Genomic DNA, 24,836 nt, shown 5'->3' on the forward strand with positions numbered 1-24,836 from the left:
ATGGCTTCAACAAATGGATTTCACAACCTATGGTACAGTATATCATACAAATGACTCTCGGGTTAGTACAAGGTATGAATCAGATCAGAAGATTGGACAACCATTTGTCGGAAATGGCATATGGTTTCCTACCTGAGCAGGGGATTGGACTAGAAGAGTTGGAAGAGGTCCCTTCTGTTATTCTGTTATATTAATTAATAAGAGATAACTTGCCTGGTGAGGATTTTTTGTTTTTGGATTTGCAATTATTTGATGAAATGTCAAGGACAAGGATTCACATTGGCTGTATATGGATAGCATACTTATCCGTTGATATTTTGATTACGGTTTATTCATTAAACCATTTTTCTAGATTCAGGCAACCTACTGATCCATGAACAGAAAACATGAAGTATGTCTGCACAACATGCTGATTAACTATATGATTGGCTAGGTTGTGCCATGTTGAGAAGTGACTAGTGCCAGTCTATCAATGTGGAAGGCAGAGTCTAAAAATTGGGGTAAGGAGTGGTCCTCAAGATCCAGGATATTCAACCAATTAAAATATGGGGAAAATGAAACTAAATTAATGTGAGTTTTCCTGGAAACTATAAGCAATTGTGTAAAAGCAAAGCTAACAATAGTCTACTGGCCTAATCCCATTTGAAGAATATCCAGAATATATAGCTGTAAGTCTATTGTTCCAGGGCCAGGGTAGATGTTCTACCAGCCACACAAATTATGCAAATGCCATGTTATAGAGAGAATAACATGCCCAGGGTCCACAAATACAGATCACTAATACACTCAACTACAAAGTAGCTAACCACATTTTAGTTGAGCATGGTTGTGCAAATACAGCTTTTTGTGATTTTTTTATCCACGCACATACAGTGGTAAAGCCTTGGTGTGTATCAGAGGTGGTATTCAGCAGGATCTGACCAGTTCTGGAGAACTGGTAGTGGAAATTATGAGTAGTTCGGAGAACCGGAAAATACCACCTCTGATTGGCCCCACCCCCATCTATTCTCTGCCTCCAAAGTCCCAACTGATCAGGAGGGAAAGGGGATTTTATAGTATCCTTCTCCTGCCACACCCACAAAGCCATGCCCTCAGAACTGGTAGTAAAAAAAAAAATGATTTCCACCACTGGTGTGTATGTATATTTAAGAACTCTTTGTGGGGAACATGTAATTTTTTTAAGCTTCTTTAAATTTCTCCCTTGGCAATGCTGTTTCTAATGTTTACTTGTTTTGCTGTTGACAGCTGACCTGGTAAAAAAATTATATGTCACTTTTTCAGGAAATAGAAGAAGACAAGAAACAAGCAGAACGAGAAGGAATGGCTGTCACTTCAAGGAAGGCTAGGCCAGATGGCCTTACCATCACCATCACCAAACCACATCATGTAAACACACTCTGCCTTTTCTGCTGAAAATGAAATGTTGGAATAGTACAGGAGATTCTAGCTACATTCGATTATTTTAGTAACAGGAAACCTTTGCCTTTTCCCAAACATTCTTACACTGTTAAGATGTGGTGCTGTTTCAATGTAGTTGCTCCTTTTCTAGTTACTACTGGGCTCCAAGCGGGACTCCCAATCAGCTTGTGATCCTGGTGGTTGAATGCAAGTCTTCTTGCCTGCTTGTAAATAGCTGCCAATCTACAGATGTCACCTCCACATCTTCATCTGTAGGTTGCTTGTTTTTACCTTTCCTGCTACACACACCCTTTTTTCTATTTTGTCTTAGCATTTGCTTTTGTAAAGTCAAAAGACTGGATGGGGTGAGGCTGCCTCTGGACATCAGTACATCCTTCAAAACATCAGGGTGTGACTCAATTAGCCAGGCAACTGGGATACTCCTGAGAAAATGTAGGAGTGAACATCTGGATGAATGTGGGAAGTGCAAATAATGTATTTCTGATGGCTGCAGCTGCTTTTCCAAAGCACAGGCAGCAATCCCAACTTTACTTTCTCACATTTCCTAATCTAGTGCCTATGTGTATTTCTATCATACTTCATCAATTTCCATAGGTAAAGATGGAAGAAACTGACCTGAGAAGGTGGGAAAACCTGAATAATCATATTGGTCTTGAGAGAGAAACAGGGTAGAAAGTAGGAAAAACATTACAGAATCAGACACAATGGAAAGTTTCTCTTGTAATGCTGCCAAGAAAACTATATTGATGTGTACATGAAGCTTTCAGTAGTTGAAGATGACTTGACATTTCTTTTAAATAGAGGTGGAAGAATTTGTAGAGCAACAGAGCACAAGGTTGTGGGCAGCTTAAATTGTAGTAAGAAAAATATAAAGTAGCAAGTTTTAGGTTAGTCTCTTAGGAATTTTTAAAAATATAATAGCAATACATAGGTGCACATAATTCTTCTTTCTCATCTTCTGCATAAGGTCATGCCCACTATGGAGGAAAGGAGATAACTGGATATGCTTAATCTGAAGACAGATGACTGAGAAGGAATATGATGTCACAGTACAAATATCTGAAGGGGTATCATACAGATATACATGTCTGAATTCCATAGCACCTACTCTGGGGTTATATTACCCTACATTTTTTGTAATCTTAAATTACAAAAAAGGGGGTGACCTATCCGTGACCCGTCAAAAGCGCGGACGGCAAAAGCGCAATCGACAAAATCGCGCCTTTGACGTCATCACAGCGCGACGAAAAAGATCGAAAAATTCAAATAAAAATTAATAAAAATTAAATTAAAGCAAGCCGATTCACATAAAGGTAAGGGTTAGGTTTAGGGTTAGGGTTAGGTTAAGGGTTAGGGTTAGCTTTAGAGCGTTAGCGTTAGCGTTAGGTTAAGGGTTAGCGTTAGGTTTTTCGTTACTTTAACGGTTAGGTTTAGGGTTAGGTTTAGGGTTAGGTTAACAGTTAGGTTTAGGGTTAGGTTTAGGGTTAGGTTTGGGGGGCTTAGGGTAAGGTTTTCGCTTTATTTTTACATTTTTTGAACTTTTCCGTCGCGCTGTGATGACGTCACAGCGCGCTTTTGTCGAGCGCGATTTTGTCCTACGCGCTTTTGTGGTGGAACCGACCTATCAAAATGACCTATCAATAACAGCAAGTTGATAGGAGATTGAAATATTAAATGAGGTGGTGAGATCTTCTTTTCCAGATGTGTTCAAGCAGGAGTAGGACCGCCATCTCTAGCCTGAACAAGAGATTGAGCTCCAGGCTCCTTCTAAGTCTGGAACTCTGATTCTAAACTATTTCCAGAGCTACTGCAATCCTGATAATTATTTACACTCTTTCCCTAGGCTAATAGAATGTTACAGTATAAGAAAACCTGCAAAGCAAATGCAAAGATATACATATTGTCTCCACTAATTATACTTTAGACTTGTCCCCACTAGGGAAAGACTTTCAAATTACACAGCACATTTAAATAACAGTAGCACTTAGACTTATATACCACTTCATAGTGCTTTACAAACGTCTCCAAGCGGTTTACAGAGTCAGCACATTGTCCTCATTTTACTGACTTGGAAGTATGGAAGGCTGAATCAATCTTGAACCAGTCAGGATCAAACTCCTAGCAGTCGGTAGAATTAGCCTGCAATACTGCATTCTAACCACTGCTCTCTTAGTATAGTTTCAAATCCTTTAGTTAAACCATATAAAACTCTATCCTTTCTACTGCCTTATTTATTTATTCAGCTTATTTATGTATTTATTTGTTCACCCACTTACCTGGTAGTTCACCACAGTCATGGTGATGATAGCAATAGCACTTAGACTTATATACCACTTCACAGAGTTTTAGAGCCCTTTCTAAGCGGTTTCCAGAGTCCATATTGCCCCCAACAATCTGGGTTATTATTTTACTGACCTCAGAAAGATGAAAGTCTGAGTCAACATTGAGCTGGTGAGGATCGAACCCCTGGCAGTCAGGAGAATTAGCTTTCAATACTGCATTCTAAGCACTGCATTACTACGGTTCATGGTTTTATGAAACAACTCAATAGATTATACAATCCAGTGGTGGGTTCCGGATCCCATTCCAACCGGTACAGTTGGAAGGGGTCCAGTGGCATCCACATGGATGTGCGCAGCGCGCACATGTATCTTAGCACCTCCGCAAACTTCCGTGATGCTCCAGCTGCTCAGCGGAGCATCGCACAGGAGCTGTACGTGCCATGTGCATGCACGGAAACACCGAAGACTTAAAATACTGGTAAGGAGCTTGGGCAGGCGGGTGGGCCGTCCGGAGCATTGTACTGGAACAGTATCTGGTGCTCCAAGCAGGCTCCGGTACGCCTGTACCGGGGCATACCGCCTGCAACCCACCACTGATAATCCCTTCAACACAATTGAATGGCCACAATTCAATTTATTTCCTTATCACTCTAATACATGTAGCATAATCATTGCATTGGTAAACATGTGGTATTATTTGTAATTTGCATTGGTAAACATGTGGTATCATTTTTATTGTGTAGTGGGCTTCAGTAGGCAGGAACAGACCAGCATAGATACAACAGCATTTATTGACTCAAAACTGGAACTGTGGAATAACAGAGAAATCCCTGTAATTTATGCTGTGGGCCCACAAGGCCTTAATTACAATACTTGAAAAAGCCCACCCAAATATGAATGTTCTAAGTTTCCCTCCAAAACAGTTGCAGTTAATAGTTAACATCTTCTAAAGGTTAGTTTCACTTTAGCAGGGCTTAACACAAATAAATAAATAAATAAATAAATAAATGTGTGTGTGTGTATGTGTGTATGTGTGTATGTGTGTATGTGTGTATGTGTGTATGTGTGTATGTGTGTATGTGTATGTGTATGTGTGTGTGTATGTGTGTGTGTATGTATGTATGTATATATATCTTTATTCACAACCCCTGGTATGCCCAAATATGGGAGGAAATTTACTGCTTCCATTCTCTGTCTATCGGCTCGTCACAAGAGACCATCTAGACAGGATGCAATACAGCACAGGTTCTAATCCCAGTAAGGGTATGGCTAGCTGATGAGAGCTAAATAGCTTGAAATAGATCTATACTAGTCTCCCTTTATTTATTTATCAGCACAAATACAACACAAATGTAACAAAGGCAACAGTAAAAATATTGGGTTTCTGTCTGGTTGGTCTCTTATGACGAGCTGATGGACAGAGAATGGAAGCAGTAAACTTCCTCCCATATTTGGGCATACCAGGGGTTGTGACTTTAAATATATATACAATATATATATACAATATATATACAATATATATACTATATATACTATATATATAGTATGTTGTGTTTGTGCTGATAAATAAATAAAGGGTAAATAGTTTGTGCTGATAAATAAATAATATATATTCAATACGAAACAATTTTGTTATTTCTTTTTCCAGATTTGGGGCTCTTCTTCAATCTTAAAAAAAACCCCACAGTGTTTATATTGCTGGCAAAGAGAATGTTGGGGCAGATTTTTCTTGGATAAGTTCATATTTTGCTAAAAAAATTAAAAAGTGAAAAATAGTAGCGCTCCTAATTTTTGTAACCACCTCCCTTCCGTTTGCAGGAGAAAAGGATTGTGAACGAGAAGTGGGGAAGCAGTTGCTCTTCTGCCTCAAGCTTTGGGGTTGGTAGCGAGGAAGACGATGAAGAAAGTGATCACGTCTTCACATTCAGGATGGGGAAACGGGTTCAGTTGGCCGTGACCATGGACAACAAAGGCAAGGTGGGTCTAAAGACCTTTTGAATCTTTAGAGGTGGCACTGCAGTAAAGTGTTTGGGAAAAACCTCTTGCTTACTTTCCTACAAAAAAAACTCTGCCCAGCTTGTCTGTAGTATTTTTTCCTCTTTTTTTTTCCAGTTCTCTCGGATTTTGTGTTAATTTTAAAGATCTTATATTATGTAGTCAGTAAAAAAAATAGCTATTACAGATTTCTCTGTATGTGTTTCAGCAGCATCACAAATTCAAGAATAGATATATTAACACATTAGATTATGCTATAAATACTTTAGCTTTTCTTTAGTAACTATCACCTGGGAATTAATTTCCATTCATAGATATACTGTATCGTTCTAGATTAATTAGCTCTTCAAGTTTATTTATTTATTACGGTGCTTGTGACTCTGTGAATTATGCAATAAAAAATTGAAAATAATAATCAACCAACACGATTCCTAAACACGTTGCTTATCCACTAGCTAAATCAGTGCTAAAGGCATACTGGAATATATACTTTTTTATTTACTTGGTCCCCAGATCATGTCATTCATATCCACCTCCCAGTTCATGTCTCTATTTGGCCAAGTTCTTGGCAGCACATTATATGGTGATCAGGACTGAGGGGGAAAGATATGATTCTGGGCACTGTGGATCACATGGGAATATAACTGCAAATCTCATCAAACCTAGAAAAAAGGCTCTCCATGACCTTTGATTAATACATTATACCTTGTTTAAACAATAGTGGTTAAGAAGGAGGACTACATCAAGAAGACCATATTCAAGTCCTCTCCAACTATGGAACTTATTGGGTGACTTTTAACCTGCTGTTATTTCTCTGCTCAATATCCTTTACTTGGGATAAAATGAAGGGAGACTCCTTGTAAATTCCATTATACCACAACAGATAAAAAGGTTCTAGCACTTGTAGTAGAGAGTCATACTAAACCAATTCTAGTTCTGCCTTAGCACAAAACCAGGTGGTAACCTTGTGCCATTCAATGTGTCTCTCTCAGTCCTAGGAAACAGGTAATGTCAAACTACTTTCAAAATCTTGCCAATCTTCAACTATCTCGAAGGCACCAAGTAAAAGCAGTCGTAGTATTTTTATATTGCTCATATCCAAGGATTAATAATACATACCTGTGTTTTCCCCAAAATAAGACAGGGTCTTATTTTCTTTTGACCCCTGAAATAAGGGCTTGGTCTTATTTTTGGGGACATATTATTTTTGAGGTGCAGGAGGCAGCGAGCATGGTCACCTCGCAGCTGCTGCTATGTTGCAATATTTTCAGGGAGAGCTTATTTGGGGGGGAGGGCTTATTTTAGCACATGGGCTCAAAAGCCTGATTGGGCTTATCTGGGGAGGTCTTATTCTTGGAAAAACAGGGTAGCACAAAATCATTTTTATTTATTATATTTAAAATAATTTACCCAGGCCAGCAGAGACTCTAAGTGATCTTTATAAATCTAAATTATAGGCAATTTAGCTTTCTGGAAGTACATTCTGCTGTATTTGGAAATATTCTGCTTCTAAGGAAATATGCACAGGATTACGGTGGAAATATATTACCCAGTGTCAGCCTCCAGGTAAACCAGACATAGAAATCAATTTGACAAGAAGGCTAAGACTACTTTTACTGAGATTAGTTACAATAACAGAATCTTGCAAGTTTGATTGACTGTACCTCTTCTCCCTTGTTTTGCTCCAATGAATTAAGGAGGGGGCCTATCTGAGGTGCTTTCAAATGTTATCTTATTGTTCTAACCTAAAAATGATTCAGTTTAGGTAATGTTTCTTGCATACAGTATTTCTGTCAAGGTAATAATCCTTACTTTCTACATCTGAAGACCTCCAATGAGTTTGATATGAAAGCAGATTTAGCATCCTTCTGTATACTTTCATTTAGTTTTTCAGCGTTTATGCTAAGAAAGATTCACCCAAGCTTCTTATTTCAAAAAGTTTTAAAACTGATTTCCCAACACAAGTTAGAACATGACCCAACAAACTTTATAACAATGAAATTGAGTCATAATATATAACACCATTTATTCAAATGCTTTTTAATAGAATCTATATAATTATTAGGAATACTATAATTATATTTGATAATAACCTATTGGTGGTGATCTTTATGTGAGAGTGTTCCACTTATTCAGTAGAGGAAGGTATGCTATAGATTAGAATATATTAGTAGATTTTTTTCATTAGAACAAAAAGGATCCAATTTGGGTAGGTCACTGGGACCAGAGGTTTAGTCTTCCGAAGCTTTGGACTCCTACTGGAGCCCATCTTCAGGGAACTTCTCTCTCACCTGAATGTAAACTTCTCTCACACACATTCTGATGAGACAGAAGTTCCCTCAGGATGGGCTCCAGCAGGAGTCCGAAAGCTTGGAAGATTAAACCACTTGTCCTGGTGACCACTCAGATTAAATCCTGCAACATTATCCTGGGACATGTATATTTAACTTCATTTGTGACATCAAAAATAGTTTCTAGCTTGTTGACTTAACAGCAAACATGGAAGATCTGCCCCAGTAATCAGACCGATTAGAGAGAATAGATTTCTGTGGAGAATTAGTTGTGGTAAACTGTGATACAGAAATCAGATTCATGGCTTTAGCAGTCTATTTTATTTCTCCTCATATCCATTTTCCTAAGCTATTCTTTGGCACCCATCAGAAGTTCAAAAACCTCAGAATTTTCGTAAAACAAAGTAGATGACAATTTATTGTTGATAGGCAGCAACCCAAAACAAGGTATTCTTAATAAAAGGTCAAACCCCAAAATGACAGTGTCCTAACACTACCACGTGTTTGTTGTAGATTGATAGATAAACACTGTGAGTTTATCAGGGATTTTTCCCCCTCCTGGTTTATTGTGCCTGAGCTTTCAATCAGAACCTCTCCAAGCAGAAAAGAAGTGTGACACTTCTACTTATGCTTGGCACCAAAGTTAAGCTCATTTTCTAAGCCACCACACTTCACATGGATTACAAGGGATGCGAAATGGGGTGTGGATTTGTCTGTCGGGAAGAATATGTAATTCTCATTCGTCCCTTTGCAGGGAAAGCGGGTTGTCCGAGAAAAATGGGGATCTGAGGATCCTGGGAATCCAGCAGAGGACCCAGATATCAGCGAAGAAGAGAGGGATAAGCGGCTTGCTTTCTGTAGAGGAAGAATGCAGATTGCTATTACAATGGAAAACAAAGGCAGGGTGAGCGCTTTCCAAATTCCTCCCAAGAGTTTCGGTTCTTGTCTAGAATTTTTGTGCTAATTTTAATATATGTTGACAGGGGAGCCAGTTTCTGATGCAGAGACAGCGGCTGTTCTCTTAACAGCTTCTGGGAAGGGGAACCTTTGGAACAGATTCTGCATCTAAATGGCAATAATCCACTTAGCCAGCTGCTTCTTCCCTGTATGGTAGGACAAAATCGATGTCCAGCTTTATTGCAGTTGCACAAGGAGAAAGGGGAGGGAGCTTTTTGCTCTCAGGGACACTTGGTGATCATTTTTAATGATGGCGACTGGTTAAATTTACAGCAATCCTCTTTGGAGTGAGGAAAAACAAGGGTGCTACTAAAAACACCATAGAGACTCCTTCCTGGGACATTTTAGCAGACCTCACTTTATTCCTCTTGTTGCTGTGTGGTGCACAATTTTGTCCCTCATTGGTTGTAGTGGATCATGCTACTTAGCCTAAAAGATCCCAGGATAAAAAAAAGGACAATTCATACATCAGCCAGGCTTCATCTCTCAAATCCTTTTGGATTAAGCTTTGTGGCTGTCCCTGGCCCCGCCAGTTCTTTTCCACACCCAGTTTTGCTGAGATGGGAAATGGGCAAAATGACAAGGACTCAGCTCTTTGAAAAACTGGTCCATCCCAATGACAGCCTAGAAAGAGATTCATTATAATATACAGTGGCAGAAAATCAGGAGTTTGGTAGCCTCTTTTATGACTAACAAATTGTAATAAAAAGCATAACTTTCATGAGTTGCATCTGATGAAGTCAGTTTTAATTTCAACTTTTAATAAAACATTTTAGGTGGTAAAAGTGCTACCAGATTCCTGCTTCTCCCCCACACACCCCCAAAAAACCCAGAATGATAGGATTAAAATCTCCAGTATAGAAAATGGCAAAAAAATGACAGTCAATATTTATAAGCCAAACTTATGCATACAGTAATTGTGCTTGATATAATTTTAATTTTTCAATTTTATGTGAATTGAAACATTTAAATTACTTTTATAGCTTAGCATATTATATGAACTCAACTGACGTAGGTTGTTCAATAAATCACAGCTAAAACAGACCATGACTTAATGTACGAACCCAATCAAGTCTACTGATTGTATTCTCTTGAAATAATAATTGCATGATTTTTTAGCTCCAAAATTTCAAGCTTTTACTGAGTTTGAGGATGGAAGACATCAAATTTGGTGCTGGTTTTTTTTAGCAACAATACATACAAAGGATAAAGCCCCTTAGGAACAAATGCTAAACATTTTAATTGCTTGATTTTATAGCTTTTAGGTGATTTTGGAAAATAACAGAATTGGAAGGCACCTTGCAGACTTTCTAGTCCAACACCCCACTTAAGCAGGAAACCTTATAACGTTTTAGTGAAATTGATGTCCAATCTTTTCTTAAAACCTCCAGTGTTGGAGCACCCACAACTTCTGGAGGCAAGTCACTCCATTGATTAATTGTTGTAGTTGTCAGAAAATTTCTCCTTAAGTTCTAGGTTGGTTCTCTCCTTGACTAGTTTCCATCCATTGCTTTTTGACCTGCTTTCAAGTGCTTTGGGGAATAAGTTGAATCCCCTTTTCTTTGTGACAGATATTTGGAAAACTGCTATCATATCACCCCTAGTCCTTCTTTTCATTAAACTAGACATACACAATTCCTGCGACCATTCTTCATGTTTTAGCCTCCAGTCCCCTAATCATTCTTGTTACTCTTCTCTGCACTCTTTCTAAAGTCCCAATGTCTTTTTAATACTGTGGTGGCCAAAACTGGATGCAATATTCCAAGTGTGAGCTTATCAAGTCACTATAAAGGGGTATTAATACTTCAGGTGATCTTGATTTTACCCCTCTATTAATGCAGTCTAGGACTATGTTGGCTTTTTTGGCAACTGCAGCACACTGATGGATCATATTTAAGTGATTGTCCACTAGGGCTCCAAGATCAGTCTCCAGTCTCCTAATCATCTTCATTGCTGTTCTTTGTACTCTTTCTAGAACATCATCATCTGTTTTTATATTGTGGCGAGCAAACTGGATGTAATATTCCAAGTGTGATCTTATTTTTCATTGGCTGCAAGTGTCTATAGTAAGTTGAGAACATGTTATCCTACACGAGGGAGGATCTGACTCAGAGCTGTTGTTTTTGCCATTATTTGTATGGGATGTATATGTTGTCATACTTAAAAGGCATATCACTACTGGATTGTGAGCAAGTAGACAGAATGAGTTTCTTTATACATATGTATACTTGTGCATCTATATAGAAATGCTTTTGAGCACTTGTGATAAGAGAGAATAATCTGGAACAGCATCCTCAAGTTTGTAAGAGCTTGAAAACTTAAGAGCCAGAAAATGCAATAATTATCCCAAAAGGTGGCAATCAGCAGGTTTGATTCCATTTTCTGAGGCTTATTATACCTAATCTCAGCTGGTAGCAGCACCTGCCTATCCTTGAATCGGCTCAGAAACTAAAATGGGTTATATCAGGCCATGGTTTTGATTTGACATCATTGGGAAATGGGATTGCTGGTTAGCCTGGGAAATGACAACAACAATAAAAACCCAGGACAAAGTAGTGAACAATTATTTTGAAATAGCTCCCGAGAAAAGTATAGAAGTGAAACTTTATGGAAGATTTTACTTTACCAAGTGGTTGCTGCTACTTTTGGTCAGCTGGAATTTTGCAGCCCAGATATAGCTTGCATAACCAAGCAATAGGTAAAAGTTCAAAAATTCTTCAAGCAGAATTGTTCTAAATGACATTTTGTGCTTATGATCAGGAGACAGTTCTAGTCTTATAATGATTGATTGACTGGCTGTTTGCTACCAAATCAGTGTCGATTCTTAATGACCATACAGATAGATTTTCTCCACAATGTTCTTTCTCTGGCATTTTCCTTCAGATCAGAGTTATAGTAGTAGTCATCACTGTAACACTATCCCCAAATCATGGAGCTGCTTTTCAGAGGGAGTGTTTCCCCTTCTGGACCCATCACTGGAGCAACTAACCAACTAGATCTCTTCTTACAGGAATTCATTTTTCCAACCAGGCATCCATTGCTGTTGTAATTGAATCCATCCACTTTATTCTGGTGGTCCTCTTCCCCTCTCCCACTCTTTCCTTTTACTTTTTCTGGTATTGTAGATTCTGTAGCTCTTTACGTGATGTATCCAGAGTAGGATAGTTTGAGTATGGTCCAGGGGTGGGTTCCTGCCAGTTCTAATCTCTTCTATAGAAGAGGCTCCACAAATCTACAGTGCCGTTTAGAACCAGTTCCAGCTCCCTCCCCTCACCCGTCTGCACATCATCAAGATGAAGAGCGAGAGGAGGAATTCTGGGAGTTGAAGTCCACAAATCTTAAAGCTGTCAAGTTTGAACACCCCTGGGGTTTTTTTCTAAAGGGTTAGGAGTGCAAGGGTCTTGTAACTTGACAGCCTTAAGACTTGCACACTTCAATGCCAGAGTGTCTGAATCAACATTTTGGTTGCTAAGCAAGAGCATTGTTAAGTGAGTTTCACCACATTTTACAAGTTGGCCACGCCCACCCAGTCACATGGCTGGCAAGCCACTCCCACCTGGTCACATGGCTGGCAAGCCACTCCTACCTGGTCACATGGCCAGCAAGCCACTCCCACAAAGCAGGCCACACCTACAGAAGAGGTTCTAAAAATTTTTGAAACCCACCACTGGTATGGTCATTAGTGTCTCAGGCAAGAATTCTGGGCTGACTTATTTGGTTATTTTTTTCGTTCTTTTCTTGACATTTGTGTTTGTTTCCTTTCATGGTATTCCCATGGCATTCCCAAAGGCATCAATAACTTTTCTATCCCATTTCTTCAAATTTCAAATTTTACATTCACTTCCATAGAAAGTCAATCTTGTAATAGTAATAGCAACAGTCAATTTACTGTCTCAAACCATAGTAGGTTACAACCTAAGGTTCTGCGCAGAGGTGGGTTCTGCTGGTTCGGCCTAGTTCAGCCAAACCGGTAGTGGAATTCAGGCCTGGGTCGCAGAATCGGCATCAATCCAGGCCTGCCACATCCCTGAATTGGTTCCCTTGCTGCTGCTTGGCCGCCGCCATTTTGGATTTTAGTGACTGCGTGCGCAGCTCAGTGTAAATTGTTCTGCACCTGCACGCAGGACAATTTATATTGTGTACAATTTATGCATGTCGCACATGGGTTGCGAACCAGCACTAACGCCGGCAGCAACCCACCCCTGGTTCTACGGTGGGAGGTCTCCCTCTGACAGTACACGTCTTAAAAATGCTGCTTTTTAAAGAGTGTATTACTTTAGGCTTCCTGGGCCAAGATTTCTAAACACATTTAAAGCCGCCTGAAACTGATGAAGTCTAAGTGATGTGCTGCTGACAGAGAAGATTAACCCAAGAATAGCACAGTTTGTGTGTGTCCTTTATGCTCTGCAGGGTGCAACGCAATGGCAGTGGGAGAGTGCCCTGGCCTCACTTTTGTCTGAAAAGGGAGAAAAAAATGTTCCATGCCTATAGAGCTGTGCAACCTTAGATGGACCTAGACAATTTTTTTTTTCATGTGAGATGTTTGATGGACCTGCTGGGAATCAAATGGACACACTGAATCAAAGAGTGTAAATCATGCTGGGAGAGACAGCTAACAGAGCCGGCTCAGGGTTCTCCCTAACGGCCAGTATTTTCCCAGCAACAGTGCGCCATTGTCCCTGAGCCCAGGGCTCCTGGAGGGAAGAACACAAACATTTGATCCTGGCATTTCAAAGGCATATAAACAGTACATTTGGCAGCAACTGCCTTTTTTTATGCAAGTCTATGTGTAACCTAGTGCTGTGCAGACTCTGCCAGATGATTGCAATATGTTAGATAAACAACACAAAGCTGGCAGAGAGAAAAGTGAAGAGGCACAGAAGGACAGGAATCCTACTTTATTTCTAATTGGATTTGCTGCGTCTACGGTTTACACACTAAAAGACACATCATAAAAGCTGCTATTCTCGATACCGTCTAGGCCAGAATGGGACGCAGGCAACTCGCCATGGCAGACTCACCACGGGACAACTTGCCATGGCCAACTTGCCACAGGACAAACTCACTGCAGGGCAATTCAATTTAATTATTTAAAATAATTTAAGAATTATCTTAATTGTAGCTATTCACATTTTATTTAGTCCCTCCTTTGGCATCTCTTCTTTAAAGATTCTATTGGACTATTTCTTTGATATTAGTGTAACTCCTGTCCCATGGCAAGTTGGCTGCAGCAAGTTGGTTGTTTGAATCGTTGGAACAACGTGGAATTTTTCTGATGGAAGAATACTCTGCAAGACAGAGTTAGCAACAGGCAATAGCAATATCTCCCTGACCTACAGGGGGAACATTGTCCTCTCAGACTCTCAGACTTTTCAGATTTTGTGTCTGCACTCTGCATCAGTGGTGGGACACGAACGGTACACCCCGGTACGGACATACCGGTGCCTGCTGGGAGCACCAGGTACCGTTCCGTTCTGGTGCTCAGGAGGGCCCGCCCGCCCACGCTCCTTACCTGTATTTGAGCTGTTCGGGGCTTCCGCGCGCAGAGCGTACAACAACTGTGTGACGCTCCACTGAAGAGCTGGAGCGTCACAGGTGATAAGTACGCATGCACGTGCTGCGCACATGTGCACATTCATGTGGTGGACACCCAGCCCCATTGCCCCATTCCAGTTGCACCAGGATCTGGAACCCACCACTGGCCTGCATGATGCGGTGTGGCTTTTCTTAAAGTAAACAGCTGTTGATTAATTAGTGGCAACTTTTTTACTGAACATTTTAACTGCAGTTTTCCTGAACACATTTTATTTATCACAATCAGAACAGTCCGACTTGTAAGATTCTTTTATAACCATGCCCAATAAAATCTGCTTTAGTCATCCCATGAAGTTGATTTCATGGTCTAATCTGTTCAATGAGATTGACATCCTCCCCTTACAACTGCTATCACTTATTCAAGAAGGAAAGAAACCACTGCAAAACAGTGTCCTTAATTTCTAATTCTCACAGGCATTCTAAAGGGCACCATAGAAAGACAAAAGAGGACCAGGAGAGGTACATTGTCCCATCAAGTTCCTGACAGAGATCATCTATAGAGTGACCATTGCAATTCTAGTTCAATATCCAGGCCTGACTGAAAGTGGTTTAAATAATTTGTTTTCTCTTCATCAGGTTTCTGTAGTTATACTTCTACAATTAATTAATTAATTAATTAATTAATTAATTAATTAATTAATTTCTGGCCCATCTTGCCAGAAGGCCATTCTTTCCCCTCTTTTGTAAAAAGCCTTTTCTAAATGGGGAAGATAGGGATGTTGCGGCTCAGTGGCTAAGACCCTGAGCTTGTTGATCAGAAAGGTCGGCAGTTCGGCAGTTAGAATCCCTAGCACCGTGTAACGTGGTGAGCTCCCATTATGTGTCACAGCTTCTGCCAACCTAGCATGTAAAAATGCAAGTAGAAAAATTGGAACCATCTTTGGTGGGAAGGTAACAGTGTTCCGGGTGCCTTTGGCATTTAGCCATGCCGGCCACATGACCATAGAGACGTCTTCAGACAGTGCTGGCTCTTTGCCTTTGAAACGGAGATCAACACTGCCCCCTAGAGTCAGGAATGACTAGCACATATGTATCAGGGGAACCTTTACCTTTAAATGGGGAAGGTTAGAGACTGGGCAACAGTTGCCTAATTAACTAGAGAAAGTTCTCATTCAGAAGAGATATTCAACCACATTCTGCAAGGTTTCTCCTATCCTGAGATGGTGTAGACCAGTGTTTCTCAACCTTGGTCACCTGAAAATGCATGGACTTCAACTTCCAGAATCTCCCAGCCAGCAGAGCTGGCTGGGGAATTCTGAGAGCTGAAGTCCACACATCTTCAGATGGGCCAAGGTTGAGAAACACTGGTGTAGACCATATCACAGATTGAGACATTCATCCCCAATTCTTGTGTTTCCCAAAGAAGCCAGGTAAGACATGGATTTAGCCTACATGGGATAGAAATCATCTATCACATTGCATTATCTTCTTCCTTGGAACTAATCGGTGAAAATGAAATCCAGATAACATTGAGGGATGTTAACCACTCATCTCTAGTAAAAGCATTTATACAAAATCCAAGCCATCTCATTCATATCTTTTCACTCACCCATTCATTTTTTGTTCCATTTTAAGCAAAAGACCAGAAGATGTTTCCAACCTTTATAAAAGTATTTATTGCCTTCTACCTGATCAAACAGTTCAGTTTCACCATATCAAAAGTTCTGCCATCTTTATAATCCCAGACTTGGTAGCTTAACAAGGCTGGTTTCTCTATGGTCAAAACATGTCAGCTGATGATTCCATAGTTGTTATTAAAAGAACACGACATTTTTAGTGAATTGACAATCCATTCTTTTAATCCAAAATCATGGTACTCTAAGGGAATCACAGAATCTAGCAAACCCTGAGTTTAGCACATTAGCATCTGATGCTGTTACTATGAGGAAAAAAAGAGAGAAGAACTAGGTTAAAAACTGGCCATCTGCTGACATCCTGGATGGAAACAAGGAGCACTTTCTTTCTCTAAACTAGAACTAGGGACTGAATTGGTATATTGGTCATTGGAATCAATTAAAAATATCAGCATATGCAAATCAGTGCCATCTTCTGTCTTTCTTCCTTGTCCCTCAACTTCCTAAGTTGCCCTTCCAACATTATGGATATTGTAATGTAGTTTTGCTGCAAATGTAAGATCAATAAAAATAAGCATTATGTAAACCCATACTTTATGAAAGAGAGAGATTGAATGTAATCCTGAAATGGAATTTCCATTGCTCTGTGTCTCTATCTATGTAAGAACTTTGATGTTCAGATAAAAGGGTCCCAGCCCAGGCAATTAGCAGGAGTAAAACTTATTCGTTCCAGCTTGCTCATCTTCTCAGCATCCTGTGTTTAAAAATAAAAAAAAACTCCAGGGAATTGAGGTTCTTTTGTATTTTAGTTTTCAAACATAAACCTGGAGGAGGGATTGATTTCACACACATGCAGCTTTCAACCAGGGTGTAAAATTTTTAAGAAAGATGTAAAATTAGAAAGACTTTTATATAGGGGGCTTTGAACCAGCTTAGTAGATTGATTTATTAATCTGAGGGTAGGAAGCGTGTTGATTTTTTTTGCCTCTTGCATGGCAGTACAAAACGTACTATATGCTCAGCAGCTCAGCCAGCCAGGAACAGGAATTATAATCATACTGCAGCCCCATTTCGTGCTGCATGTGAAATTACATGTCTTCACCAGCAGCTGACTAGAAACTAGATTTTACCTTGGCAAATGCATACTCCCAGCCTTGCCAGAGAAATATGGGGATGGAACAGGTTTGCAGGGGTGCAGCGAGATGTAAGGACATCCTGAGTCCACAAACCCCTTTTCCTGGCTGTCATTGTCCCACCCTGCATGTTCAGCCTGTTTTTCTGTAAATAAAACTGCTGTTGCCCTTTCTTTACTGCTGTTATTGCCTGCTAGCTAGCCAGCCACTCAGCTAACCCAGAGGAAGACCTTCCTTCCCTGCCATTCAGATCTCTGAGGGTGCAGCCATGTATCCCTTTAAAATTGGTGTTTTTCTCTGACCTAGCAATAAGGTGAACTAATTGATCATTGTGTTGGAAGGATATGGCCAATGAAGGCATTTTAACTTTCTTATTGGCTGTGCAGCCTCCAAGTAACTGTTGATTTGTTCAACTGTTTTATCAAAGAGGTAAAATATTTATCTAATATTTATATTTATATAGCTGCCTGTTCTGACCCCCCCATTCTATACACCAAGACACTCTGATACAAGATTACTGCCAGACTATTTATTCACAATAAATTAAACACACTGACAAGACTTTGGCAGCAATCCAGACTTCCAAGATAAGAAATACACACGAGAGCTTCTCCAGCGTTGGTATATTAGTTGAATCCTGCAAACAGCCTCCTCCCAAAGTCTCTCCTTATGTACTCTCTTGGGAGGAGCCTAATTACAACACCTAGGTCTAATTATCTTCTGTATCTGCATAGTTGCTGTCGGCGCTTATTTGCCCACCTTTGCCTGGCGTCCGGGACCAACTCCCTTAGTTCCTCCCCACTGCTCCAGGGCCTGATCTCAGGGACCAACTCCCTTTGGCTTTCACTCCTGCTCCATGACTCTGGCGCCTCCTGGTGGCCAACCAGCCTCTCTGGTCCCTGCTCAGAGTCTGAACCCTGTCCAGGGTCATCCACATCTTCCAGAGCCGACTCTTAGGGCCCCACGCTGTCAGAGTCTGTTTGTAGCTCCAACGGTTCCTGCTGGGCCACAACAGCTGCCCAACTCACCACATGAATCAGGACAATGGCCATCATCAATAGCAATAATAGTCAACAAAAATAATATTATAGCAGAAACTGTAGTCGTATGTCTATAGTTTCAATTGGCAAAGATAACACTGTGCTGGCTTTGATACTGTGGCCATCACTGACTATCTGGGATATATTGGGAATCTTCCAAATCCTAGAATTCCTCATTTGGCCCTGTGGTCCATACCTGGACACACCATTTGGCTTCGTGAAGACCGTAGAGAGTTACTATGTCCAGGATTTTAAAAGTATCTTTCAACTAGTGAATCAAATCAAATGGGAATGCCTTAAGGCCATGTGGAAGCGCTTTCTCTCTATGCATTTTTAATAAATGTGCTGATATAGATAAAGGCCAAGCTTTTAGTTACAGCCCTGCTCTTACTTTCTGCCAGCAGACTGGAACAGAAGGGATTTGCAAGAACCTTGCTTGTTTTCTTCTTATATGACTTTCTTCTCCGTTGGATAAATTCATGAAACAACCTCGATGGTCCCTTTTAGAATAGAATGGAATAGAATAGAATAAATTCTTCATTGGCCACGTGTGATTGGACACACAAGGAATTTGTCGTTGGTGCATATGCTCTCAGTGTACATAAGAGAAAAGATACATTAGTCAAGAATCATAAGGTACAACACTTAATGGTAGTCATAGGGTACAAATAAGCAACAAAATCATATTAGGAAACAATCAATATAAATCGTAAGGATATAAGTATCAAAGTTACAGTCATAAGTGGGAGGAGATGGGTGATAGGAACGATGAAAGATTAATAGTAGTGCAGACTTAGTAAATAGTCTTTGTTCTATCCATTCCTAATTTTTCTAAAAAAAGGCTTGATTTTTTTTTCTTGCAAGCTCTGCGGGTTTTCCCCATGTTTGTGGTAGTCTATTTGTTTCTGAAAAAATAAATGAGACCTTCCTTCTTTATTTCTTTAGACAGATGAAAGGAAAACCACAGAGAAGAAGTGGTCTGGTGAAGACAACCATCCAAAGACTACGCACCTCAGAAAGGTGAGGGTTGAACCCCACATTCAGTTTTATTTACTCTCACACACATATGTATTATAAACAGGATCTATTTGAAAGTACCTTATTTTGGGTTCTTTCCCAGCTACAAAAACCATGAATTTAACCAGAATGTTTCTCTTTTGATGTACTGGTAGAAGGTGAATTGAAGGTGACCATGTTTCCTTTCTACACATGAACACCTGAATGTGAAAGTGTTCACTTGTTTTCCAGTTTGCCCATTTTATTTTATTTCTGTTATTGTGCCGCTGCATTTTTTCACTTTATAAATCATGTCTATTTGTGGCCAGTAACAGATCAGGCAGTGAATAGATAAACCAGTATTTCTCAACCTGACTTCAGTTTCCAGAATTCCCTGGTCAACATATTGCCTATTGTCTGGGGAATTCTGGAGGTTGAGGTCCAAGCATCTTAAAGTTACCAAGAAACACTGAGATAGTCCATCCATTAGTTTACAACCAGTTAGATTTGATTATGAGATATTGTTTTTGATGGGCAAATGCAAATTTACAGAATTCTAGAAAAATCATCATCATCATCAACTTTGCTCACGCATGGGATATTGTATCATTTTATCCTGACAAAACTACACTGTGAGGCAGATTGGGCTGAGAATGACTGTCCCAAAGTTATGTGATGAACTTTTATCATTGAAGGTAGACTTGAATCTGAATCTCCCCTGTCCTATTCCATTAACTTTCTTTACCCTGACAGCTTAATTGACAGGTAGTCAATTAATTAGCTGGACAGTACTACACAGCTAGTCAAACATAATTGATGTCAATAAGGTGAATACATTTGTCAATCTAAAGAGTTCATGCTATGGGTTTTAGCATTACCATTTTATATGTTTAAAAAACACCACTTTTATAACTAATTACTCTAGTGATTAAGGCATTGGCCTAGAAACTGGGAGAGTTTGAATTCTAGCCCTGCCTTAGTCACAGACCAGTTGGGTGACTTTGGGCCAGTCACTTTCTCTCATCCCTAAGAAGGAGGAATGGCAAACTACTTTTGAAAAATCTTGCCAAAAAATCCCAGACTTGATCAGGCAGTTTCCAAGAATTGGAACAAATGAAAATGGCATTTATATACTGTACATACACAGACACATCCAACGAATGAAATAACCCAACAAATGATGCATTCATTTTATATATATATATATATATATATATATATATATATATATATATATATATATATGTATATATGTATATATGTATATATGTATATATGTATGTATGTATGTATGTATGTATGTATGTATGTATGTATGTATGTATGTATGTATGTATGTATGTATGTATGTATATATATATATATATATATATATATATATATATATATATATATATATATATATATACACATACATACATACATACATACATACATACATACATACATACATGCTTGGATTAACAAAACAAATTTGTAGCTGTTCTGAACCAACTTTGTGTGTTCTATTTTCTACAAAAAAAGCACAAATGAAGCCGGTGTCGTTAGTAATTACCCATAATACTTATGCTTCTGAGAAATGGGTGAGAAGAAAAAGCTATAGTCTAAGAGTGATTGTGACAGAATTCAGCCTTGATGGCTTCTGAGCATATTGCAGGTCTGCTTGTAGTCTCTTTCACCACATCAGTCCTCAGCCCTGAGTTAGCTATTAGCTCAGGCTGTCACAATGCCATTCAGTACATGTCCACCAGAGGGTGCAAAATGCACGGTATGGCCACTGATAAGGTATCCTTAGCTGAGTGTCACAGTTCCACACTTACGCTTGCCAAATCAACTCTTTAACTTAATCACACTGCAGCCAAGATGTGCCAGGAAGGGAAGGATCCACTTCATTTGATCCATTTGCCTGAGATTTGAAATGTTTGATTCACCTTAGTAATTGAAGGACAATAAAAGGCTCATCTGTGAGATTTTGTGTAGGCTGAGACTCTTTGTACAACCAGCAGAACAGCTTTCCTATGCCGTCAAACCATGCATACCAGGGGTGTCAAACTTAATTTCACTGAGGGCCACATCAGGGTTGTGTTTGATCTTGGGGGCTGGGGTGACTGTGATCAAGGTGGGCATGGCCAGCTTGATATCACTCGAATGGGGGGCACCTGTGGTGGCCCAAGCGGTCTGCTCCCGAGGCTCCATTTTCACTGGCAGAGACACTGTGAGCCAGTCCGCTATTTCCAAGGGATCTAAGCACCTTGTGGACGGGATCTGACCCACAGTCCTTGAGTTTGACACCCCTGATGCAAACCATTCCTTCTCCCAGCTATGATGAGTTGCTTTCTTGGATCTGACATGCTGGGGTCGACTCAACAACGAAAACTAAGCTGGATTCAACATGCAAGGACTATGTCCTATGAACCCAGAGGGAGAGCCTGGCTCCTTTGAGCCAAGCAATGCTCTTAATTAACTGAGCAGAAATTGAATCAGCCTCCCTTTCGTAGAGATGGTGACTCATTAAGCCAGCACAGATGAGCTCCTTTGCCTGTCCCAGCAGAAGTCAAAGGAGTACAATGAAGCCGGCTAATTTCACTCCCTTACGGCCTAGCAGGCACAGCTGTGGCCAAGCTGAGCTTGAAAGGTAAACAACTCCTTTCCTGACACTGATACTCTCCTGTTCCCATCATTGTCAGAGACCTCCTTCCAGTAAAGCGGCTGTGCTCCTTCTCTCTCATCCAGCCATGTGTGTTCAGCTGAAGATGTGTATACAAAAATATTTGTTTCCTATTCTAAACCCCTTGAAAGTTAATGCTATGTTCTGTAAATAAATATTGTCTCACCCAATAACAACTTATTTTTCCTATCCCTTTTATACCGGGCCTTGGTAATATGCTTGCATGCTGAGATGCCTCCACTTCGGTCCCCGGGGCACAGCTCTTCATTTTTCAATAGGGGAAAAATATTACCGTAAGAGAAGGTTACAGCAATGCAGTTCAAATACAAATGCAAAGAAGATGGATGCCATCAGAAATGGTTGCAATTGTCACAATTTAAAGGAAACATCTCCCAATCCTTGGCTTATCGTGGGAAGGGAGCACTTTATTCTATTATCTCCAAGACTTAGAGCAGGGATGTCAAATTCGCGTTATCAAGCTAATGTCACGTGACATATTGGGATTTCCTCCCCCTTCACTAAATCAGGCATGGCCGTGGCCAGCATGTGACGCATCCAGGCTGTGGGCCGCGAGTCTTTTGTATTATTTCATTAGATAATTTTAACTTGCCTTTTAAAATATGTAACTCAAGGTGACAGGCAAATCTAATGTTTGCCTGCCTCCTCTCAAATGTGCTTTTTCAAAAAGCAACTGGACTTCGTTTTTTTCTTGAGGAAGACATTTCGCTACTCATCCAAGAAGTTTCTTCAGTTCTGAACTTTCAGAGCTAAACATTCAGAACTGAAGAAGCTTCTTGGGTCTTCCTCAAGGAAAAAAACAAAACAAAATGAAATCCAATTGCTTTTTGAAAAAGCACATTTGAGATAATCATGACCTGTGTTATGTGCATATAGCAATGATGGCTAATCATTTTATCCTCGTGTGCCGAAAGCGCGTGCACATAATACAATGTGTGCACCCCCCTGCAGCCCCGCCCCGCATGCACGTGCGATCCCCCTGTGCCCCATTTTGGGCCTAGGCCTCCCTGAAGCCTCCTGGGACCAAAAATGGAGCACAGGGGGACGCACCCCTCTGCGCTCCTCCCTGTGCATACCTACGCTGTTACAGGAGTTATGTTGGCTCTGTATGCAGCTTTATTCCTCTCTAGCATTCCTCTCCATTATTCAGAGATGCATTTCCTGCCTCTCTAGGATTTACCTCTATCTGCTCCTGTTGGATGTATATTGATGGCTTGTACAGTGTTTTGCAAAGACCTGAAAATCAGCTTGCCAGCGGCGCAAGCTTGGTCAAGGTCAACTGGGGCTTGCGTGCCAGCAGAAAGGCCTCCGCATGCCACCTGTGGCACGCGTGCCATAGATTCACCATCATGTATATATAGTGTAGAGTCGTCAGTTGAAGTCCAACAGTCCACTGTTGGACTGGGAAAATACTCTCTCCTGATTGGTTGTTTGGCTGATCAGTTTATTATAAAAGGAGCTGTGTCAGCCAGGGAGTTCAGCTGCCTCACAGGCAGTATTGAATAAAGAGCTGTTAGCAATCACTCTGGCCTCACCTCCATTCTTTGCCCAGAAATTAACAACCTGGCTGACTGAGAATCTCCAGGCACTCCTGTTTTGCCCTCCTTTTGTTGGGAATCCAGAAGGGAACAACCTGTGCCAAGAACTATTACCAAAGCATAAGAGTAGTTCAACTATGGATTTCCCATGAAAATACCATAGAGATGGGTAGAGTGCAGTACTGCAGGCTACTTCAGCTGACTGCTAGCTGCAGTTCGGCGGTTCAAATCTTACCAGCTCAAGGTTGACTCAGCCTTCCATCCTTCCGAGGTGGGTAAAATGAGGACCCAGATTGTTGGGGGCAATGTGCTGACTCTGTAAACCGCTTAGAGAGGGCTGAAAGCCCTATGAAGCGGTATATAAGTCTAACTGCTATTGCTATTGCTATGTGTGCCTACAAAATGAACCATTTTAATCTAGCTTGATCAAGTTACCGTCTCAGCTTGTAACCATTAAGACCGAGATGGCCCTTGGGTTGCTTTATGGTTTATTTCCAGACTTGAAATGTCCTAACTGACTCTTCCCAGGTGAGTCTTTATACACAAAGTATTCCTCTGCAACCAAAGTTTCATCCTATGCTATAAATACCCCTCTTATTTCTCATGCTGCTTGCTTACTCCCTAAACTCCCAAGTCTGGTAGGTGAGGCATTGTAGATTATGAGACACAATTAGGAATCAGACAGAAATCAGGATGCCAGAGGGAGCTTTATTATAAATTTATCTTGGGGCTTTTAAACCTAGCAGAGTTTTTCCAATCATGACCCGTCAAAACCGCGCTCGACTAAGCCGCGCCCGATTAAACTGCGTCGCTGACGTCATCAACAGGGCGACAACAGGCAGCGCGGAGAAAGAAGGGCGCTTTAAATAGCGCTTTGAAAGCAAGCCGATTCAATTTAAGGTAAGGGTTAGGTTTAGGGTTAGGTTTAGGGTTAGGTTTAGGGTTAGGTTTAGGGTTAGGTTAAGGGTTAGGTTTAGGGTTAGGTTAAGGGTTAGGGTTAGGTTTAGGGTTAGGTTAAGGGTTAGGATTAGGTTTAGGGTTAGGTTAAGGGTTAGGTTTAGGGTTAGGTTTAGGGTTAGGTTTAGGATTAGGATTAGGGGGGTTAGGTTTAGGTGTTAATTTTAGGTTTAGCGTTTACAGCGTGCTTCTATCTCCGCACTGTTGTCGCCCTGTTGATGATGTCAGCTACGGGGTTTCGTCGAGCGTGGTTTAGTCGAGCGCGGTTTTGTGGTGGAACCTTTTCCAATAGTTCAAAAGGATCTCTTAAACAGCTGCCTTCCCCACCTACATCTGGCTCAGTTTGTCAGGCACTGCTCTGTCTTCTGATAGC

The 24,836-nt window shown here is 40.5% G+C and overlaps 1 protein-coding gene across 2 annotated transcripts in view; it reads left to right on the plus strand.

Annotated features, from left to right (window-relative positions):
* Positions 1-24,836, plus strand: part of CCDC9B (coiled-coil domain containing 9B) — a 59,527-nt gene that overhangs the window by 12,686 nt on the left and 22,005 nt on the right. For both annotated transcript variants that reach the window (XM_087722756.1, XM_087722763.1), the window contains exons 3-6: positions 1,282-1,386; positions 5,520-5,678; positions 8,742-8,891; positions 19,232-19,306. In XM_087722756.1, coding sequence (XP_087578882.1) covers positions 1,282-1,386; positions 5,520-5,678; positions 8,742-8,891; positions 19,232-19,306 — 489 coding nt within the window. The remainder of the gene's footprint in view (positions 1-1,281; positions 1,387-5,519; positions 5,679-8,741; positions 8,892-19,231; positions 19,307-24,836) is intronic.

The sequence above is a fragment of the Thamnophis sirtalis genome, unplaced genomic scaffold (genome assembly GCF_051295495.1).
Source record: "Thamnophis sirtalis isolate CommonGarterSnake01/CBP01778 unplaced genomic scaffold, rThaSir2_p1.2 scaffold_1, whole genome shotgun sequence".
Classification (NCBI taxonomy): Eukaryota; Metazoa; Chordata; class Lepidosauria; order Squamata; family Natricidae; genus Thamnophis; species Thamnophis sirtalis.